This window comes from Xenopus laevis, chromosome 5L (assembly GCF_017654675.1).
Source record: "Xenopus laevis strain J_2021 chromosome 5L, Xenopus_laevis_v10.1, whole genome shotgun sequence".
Lineage (NCBI taxonomy): Eukaryota > Metazoa > Chordata > Amphibia > Anura > Pipidae > Xenopus > Xenopus laevis.
Genome location: NC_054379.1, coordinates 167,348,501 through 167,356,045, shown reverse-complemented (window position 1 = coordinate 167,356,045; position 7,545 = coordinate 167,348,501). Strand labels below are relative to the sequence as shown.

The 7,545-nt window shown below is 41.2% G+C and overlaps 1 protein-coding gene across 1 annotated transcript; it reads left to right on the top strand.

Moving 5' to 3' along the window:
* Positions 1 to 668: 668 nt before the first annotated feature.
* LOC121393873 (vomeronasal type-2 receptor 26-like) lies at positions 669 to 3,839 on the top strand. Its single transcript, XM_041563634.1, has 2 exons — positions 669 to 797; positions 2,590 to 3,839. The coding sequence occupies exons 1-2, from the start codon at positions 782 to 784 to the stop codon at positions 3,489 to 3,491; spliced, it is 918 nt and encodes a 305-aa protein (XP_041419568.1). The 5' UTR covers positions 669 to 781; the 3' UTR covers positions 3,492 to 3,839.
* The last annotated feature ends 3,706 nt before the right edge of the window (positions 3,840 to 7,545 follow it).

The following is a 7,545-nucleotide window of genomic DNA, read 5'->3' as shown; positions in this document are numbered from 1 at the left end:
TTAATTGCTGCAGTTCCCTGATTTCCAAAACTGCATATTTCCATGAATACAGTACTATCTGCATTTGTCACGCTTAAGAGGACTGATAAGTAATTTATTAAGCATGGGGCAAGCAGGGTGCAAAATACAAATAACAGTTGCAAGCCACCATAGGTCTCATTTACAGTGCAGGATGCAATGCGCAAAGAAAGGTCCCAATTAGCTTTTTTGTGCACTTTGTAGGCTGCATCCACATGTCTCTGCCACCTGTTTTTGGAGCAGAGAGACCTGCAGCTCCTCCCATTAATAAAGCACTGACTGTGTGGTATATAATGGTTAGAGGAAGGTGAGGAGACACTTAGACTCCCCTCTATCACCAGTACAGGGTCCCTAATGTGAATGAGTAAAAATTAGGGAAACAGTGCTTCCCATTAGAAACAAAAAACTGTGGTGTGATTTTTAGAATGTGCTAATGTGAACTTGAGAACTGGATTTGATATTGATTGATATCGATATTGGATTGCTTGCACAAGGGAACAATTTATTGTCAGAAATACTTTAATCACATAATTAGCTATTTATAAACCCATTTTATTTTAACTCTTACAGAGCTTACAAATTATACAGCCATATTTACATGCTTTAGCCATTCTTAGCACACAGGCGAAATAATCTTTATATCTGCCACATGTAGATTCCTACATCTCAATGCAATGAACCCTGTTCCCCAGGATACAGGAAATCTAAAATAGAAGGAAAACCATTGTGTTGTTATGACTGTGTCAAGTGTGCAGATGGAGAAATGTCCAACACAACAGGTAAGTCATAGACAAAATGTTATTTCTGAAGGCCAGAAATACAAATTTGTGGAAAAACATATTTAAAAATCTGTTTTTCACTTTTTTCAGGAGTATTTCAGGTGCAAACACACACAAAAATCATTTTTGAGCAAGCCAAACACTGCCTTATGTGCCCTTTATAAGAATTTGTACCTGGCTCCAAAAAACGTTTGATGACTTTTACAAACAATCAAACAAGTTAAATTACAGAAATTGATTTTTCTGATTTTTTTAAAAACCCATATGCAGAAATTCTGTAAATTACCTTGTTTGATTGATTGTAAAAGTCAAGGTTCAAAAATCAATCATTTTTGCCATTGCGAACCCCGCTCATAACGATATGTAATAAAACTTCTTAAGGAAAGAGTTGTAATGGCTCCAAAAGTTTACGCTACCTTCAAAATACAATAAAAGTCTAATGAAGAATATTACATTGTGACGTGCAAGTTTTTATTCTTATTTGTGTGCAAATGTGTTCATTTATCAAATTTAATTACATTTCCCCTATAGTGTTTGGTACATCTGCATGTTGATTCATAGAAAATTCTCCCCCAAAACAGTCATTGGGTTTGAGTATGTTATACATTGGGTTTGAGTTGAGTCAAGATAAACATAAGTATTTAATTGAAAACGAAATGATTTCATGAAAAATTCAAAAGCACTTTCCTCCTCAACTCTGTTAATTCCTTTGATGTTACTGAATACTTTTTTTAAGGTTTTGGAGCCTTCCTGGTATTCTTTTGTAACCCTATATTGACCACCACCTATATTATAGGATATACACCAGTAATATCTTACCATCCACAGGTCCTGAATAGGGATGGGCACCTTTTTTCACCGAAAAAAATTACGCCCATAGACTTGTATAGCGGCGTGTATAGCCACGCGACAAAAATTTTTTGCCGCCCATAGACTTTAATGGGCGTCTGCGACATTTCGCCGTCAAACAGGGGACACCCACGCTGGAGCCATTCTAATACCTTTACCTCAGGCAGATCATTCACCGAGGACTCACCAGTAATAACTTTTCCTCAGGCCAAAATTCACGGAGGGCTCACACAGAACTGGTGAGCACATCCCAGCCTCTTTCACAGGGAACCTTTTCCCCAAGCCCACCATGGACATCACCACCCTTGTGGCTTCTCTCAGTAGCCTGGGGCCTTTCCCACAAGAGCCCCACCTAGGAACAATCACTCCATACTGAAGTGAGACTGGAAAGAACTGAGCACATGGCAGCTTAGCCTTTTATACTCCTTGCATATCAATGGCACCTTTTTAGCCAAATCTATTCCCAATTTAGGCACAAGGTGATTTCCAACCATGTGGATCTTTTAGACCATAGGGGAACGTAACCCTATGGGTCCCTCCATTTTGTTGGTTAGACCATGTTGTGCTCATTTGGGCAGTTTTCAATGTATTATTATCTTTGAGGATTATGAAACAATGATTATATCATGACCTAGTGTGCTTAGGTAACCTGCTATTTCTTTCTACTATTTACTCAAGTTCATGTAATATGGTTTGTCAAATAATGTCTGTGTCTCCTTCTTAAAGAGTTATAATACTGATGGCGCTCTGTCTCTGTCACAATTAATATCTTGGAATATCCCAGATTGGTAGCCTGCATAAAATATGAATTCCACGTTTTACCCAAAGAGTATATTGTGTTACAGTTATTTCATGGGGAACTGAAAAAGGTTTAATTTTTCTGTCTTTGTGTTATTATTTTGTTTTTTTAAATTCTTTAACATCTTGATATGTTGTATTTCAGATGCAGCAAATTGTGTGAGATGTACTGAGTATCAGAAGTCTAATACTGAGAGAACTGAATGTCTCCTTAAAGCTATAAACTTCCTTTCCTATACAGACACCATGGGAGGCAGTTTTACTTCCATTGCCTTGATCTTCTTCATCACAGCTTCCACAGTTTTGGGAATCTTTGTGAAATATTGGGGCACTCCGATAGTAAAAGCTAATAACCAACATCTCAGTTGTATCCTCCTCATCTCTCTCATGTTGTGTTTCCTCTGCACTTTATTATTCATTGGACGCCCAACACAAATATGTTGTCTTCTCCGACAAGTAACATTTGGAATTGTATTTACTATTTCTGTTTCTTCTATACTGACTAAAACTCTCACAGTTATTATTGCCTTCAATGCCACTAAGCCTGGGAGCAAGCTGAAGAAGTATGTAGGAACCAAAGTGCCCATTGTGTTAGTTATAATATGCACTCTGGGTTCATCTGTAATCTCTGCTGTATGGATGGCTTCTCACCCACCCTTTTTTGAGGCTGATACATTTTCAGAAATGGACACAGTTATTTTAATGTGTAATGAAGGATCTGTATCCCTTTTCTTTTGTGTTATTGGATATATAGGAACATTGGCCCTACTAAGTTTCATTGCTGCATTTCTAGCCAAGGATTTCCCCGACCGATTTAATGAGGCTAAAAACATCACTTTCAGTATGTTGGTGTTCTGTAGTGTGTGGGTGACATTTGTCCCAGCATACCTGAGCAGTAAGGGGAGTAGAATGGTGACTGTTGAGATATTTGCCATCTTATCCTCTAGTGCTGGATTATTGGGCTGTATATTTGTCCCTAAATGTTATATTATTTTTCTTCAACCTGAATTAAACACGAGAACATTTAAGATAAATCCTATTGCTTGATATATTGTTCTCCTTCAGAAAGCACAATATTCATTCTTTTGCAGGTACCATAGATATAGCAGAAATAGTAAAACCAAGGGATATATTCTATATTTGATAGACAAGAATGTGCCTATATAGATGAAGCAAAATTTTGATACAGCAACCTTTTTGTTCACGGATACTGCAAATTTCTGCAGTGGGGAAAGTGCCCTTCTTTATTGGTTTATATCATCTGTTCTGCCCACATCTACTAATATGGGCATTCTGTAAGCTAAAATGTGAGGTTATGCTGACACCTAGTGGTAGTAGTGAGCAATAATGTTTAGTCAGATCAGGGTTACAGAATGGTGTAATTTCATGGGAGGATTTCAACCTTTGAACTGGGAACTTCCTGTCTTCCATTTTGTGAGTAGCCTGAAGAACAGCACATTACAAGAGCTCTTACTATTTCAGGACTAAATGGTGGAATTGTCCGTAAGTACTTTAACCTATGGATACATAGTGCTTAAGGTGCTGCTGTGTGATGTTATGTGTACTGATTTGTGCATTCTGTATTTGTTTATGTTGCAGTTTTACAGTAAAGTGTAATTCAACAAAGATCCTTACGGACTCAGGTCTCACGTGTCTTAATACTGGATTACTTATTGTTAGACTGTCTGACTAGCGTTATACAACTGCTCAATAATGCGAAGCAGAACAGTAAAAGGACAATCTGCACAGCAGTCTGAAATATACAGAGACGTCATTACTGCAGCATGAGTCTTAGATCAGGAACAAAGTATCAGGCAGATGATGTGCCACTGCCGACCCAGCAGACCAAGGAGAACATTCCCAGTTCCCAGCAAGATAATGCACAGTCGCATGTGTCCAGATCTTCACGATCTAGCAAGATATCCTCGGCTAGTTCCCTAGCAGCCAGAGCTTGCGCGACTGCAGCAGCTGCCCACGTCCAGCTACAGTTCGCAGAAAAGGAAGCCAGGATGATCCAGGAGATGGCAGCTAAGAAAGCCGCTGTAGCGCGAGAAGAAGCAGAGCTAGAATCAAGACTGCTCATCCTGCAGCGTCAGACAGCAGTTGCGGTGGCTGAAGCAAAGGTTTCCGCATATGAGGCGACAAGCCGTCCAGGAAGCGAGAAATCGTATGAAGACCCAGAGGTCCCAGGAAAACTTCCTTCCCCTGTAGATCGTACAAGTGAGTATGTTCAGAACCTCACTAATGTGCATACAAAAGAACAGTCCTTTAAACCTGAAGCAGAGGAATTCAAGCCGAGTTCCCCAGGTCCCCTGAATGAGTCCAATCGACCACGTGACTCCAGCAGCTGCCGGCAAACCAAAACTCAAGCACCAGAGCCTCCCAGAAAAAGGGAGGAAGTGTCCCCACCACTTCAACCCAAAGATTACATGTATGAACAACAATGTGCAGCTGATATTACCAAATATCTCATCCGTAAGGACATGGTTAGCTCAGGCTTTCTCCAATTTGATGACAGTCCTGAAAGCTATTGGGCCTGGAAATCCTCCTTTCTGAATGCCACCAGAGGTCTGAACTTATAACCAGCAGAAATGCTTGATTTGATGATAAAATGGCTTGGTGCGGAGTCAACAGAACATGCAAAGAGGATGAGAAGAGCAAACCTGCTCAATCCTGCAGCAGGACTCGACATGGTCTGGAAAAGGCTAGAAGAAACATATGGATCCCCAGAGGCAATCGAAGGAGCACTATTGCGAAAGCTTGAAGTCTTTCCTAAGTTGGGCTACAGAGACAATGTGCGACTACAAGAGCTGAGTGATCTTCTGCTGGATATAGAATATGCCAAAGAGGATGGCTACCTGCCAGGACTTTCATATCTAGATACAGCCAGAGGTACCAATCCAATAGTAGAGAAACTTCCCTCAAATTTACAAGACAAGTGGATGTCAGTAGGAGGTAAATTTAAAGAAGATCATGGAGTTGCCTTTCCCCCTTTTTCTGTATTCTCCAGATTTGTACGACAGTAAGCGAAAATCCGAAGCGATCCCAGTTTCGCCTTCACAACCAGCAGCAATCAGTCACATACAGATAGAGCCATGCTGGTTTGTACGTTTGATGCGCTGTAACTTTATGGGATAGACGCGATATCTGCATTGAATGCAGTTCCCCACGTTGCCCTAACGAACCAGAAAAGTTTCCTTAAACCGCATTACATTAAATGGACACCAGGTGGCGCATGGTACACTCAACTCTTACAGGAAGAACGTGAACGAGACACAGGGGCAGAGGTGAAATCAGGGGACAGCCAGAGGCATGGGGGAGATGAAGTTCGGGGAGAGAGCAAGAGGAAAATTAGGGAGAGAAAAAGATATGGTGGGAAAAATCTGGGAGGGGAGGAGAGATACACAGGACAGAGGTGTCTGGGAAACCTTCCAAATCATTCCTCCACCTTTTGTCACAGACAGGATGATGTATTAATCATTTTTATTAGTTAGGTTTCTATGCCTGTGGGTTTCAGATCCTTATGGAGTGCAAATTTGTAGCTACAGACAGTGGTAGTCACCTGTAGCGTAATGGATAAGGTACATGTTTTGCAAACAGAGGGTCATCAGTTCAAGACCTGTGATTTAATTTTCAAACTTAATTATTTTTTTTTTACTTTTCTTTTAAATGGTCAGATCTCGGATGCTTTATTTAATATGGAGTTCCCACAATTTAAAGTTATAGAAAAATACTGAAGGAAAGCACAAAGGGAAGTGTTAGTGTCTAATTGGCTGCTGTCACAATGAATGAGATTATTTGGTAGAGGGAAAAAATCAAAGGAGGGAGAGAGAGACAGATGGAAAAATCGAGGGAGGGAGAGAGAGACAGGGAGATGGAAAAATCAGAGAAAGGAGAGAGAGACACAGATGCAAAAATCGAGTGAGGGAGAGAGACTCAGATGGAAAAATTGGGGGAGGAAGAGAGACACAGAAGGAGATGGAAAAAAATCGGAGAAATGAGAGAGAGACACAGATGCAAAAATCGGGGGAGGGAGAGAGACACAGATTGAAACATTGGGGGAGGGTGAGAGAGACAGATGCAAAAATTGGGGGAGGGAGAGAGACACATGCATAAATTGAGGGAGGGAGAGGGAGATTGAAAATTGGAGAGAGGGACACAGATGCAAAAATCGAGTGAGGGAGAGAGAGAGACTCAGATGGAAAAATTGGGGGAGAAAGGGAGACACAGAAGGAGATGGAAAAAATCAGAGAAATGAGAGAGAGACAGATGCAAAAATCGGGGGAGGGAGAGAGAGACTCAGATGCAAAAATCATGTGAGGGAGAGTGAGACTCAGATTGAAAAATTGGGGGAGGAAGAGAGACACAGAAGGAGATGGAAAAAAATCGGAGAAATGAGAAAGAGACACAGATGCAAAAATCGGGGGAGGGAGCGAGAGACACAGATTGAAATATTGGGGGAGGGAGAGAGAGACAGAAGCAAAAATCGAGTGAGGGAGAGAGAGACTCAGATGGAAATATTGGGGGAGGAAGAGAGACACAGAAGGAGATGGAAAAAATAGGAGAAATGAGAGAGAGACACAGATGCAAAAATCGGGGGAGGGAGACAGAGACACAGATGCAAAAATCAGGGGAGGGAGATAGAGACACAGAGGGAGATAAAAAAAATAGATAACGGTGACAGATGCAAATATCGGAGGAAGTAGAGAGAGGCACAGATGGAAAAATTGGGGGAAGGAGACAGAGACACAGGGGGAGATGGAAAAATCGGAGAAAGGAGACAGAGACACAGATGCAAAAAATCGGGGAAGGGAGAGAGAGACTCAGATGGAAACATTGGGGGAGGAAGAGAGACACAGAAGGAGATGGAAAAAAATCGGAGAAATGAGAGAGAGACACAGAAGCAAAAATCGAGTGAGGGAGAGAGAGACTCAGATTGAAAAATTGTGGGAGGAAGAGAGACACAGAAGGAGATGGAAAAAATCTGAGAAATGAGAGAGAGACACAGATGCAAAAATCGGGGGAGGGAGACAGACACATGCAAAAATCGGGGGAGGGAGACAGAGACACAGATGCAAAAATCGGGGGAGGTAGAGAGAGA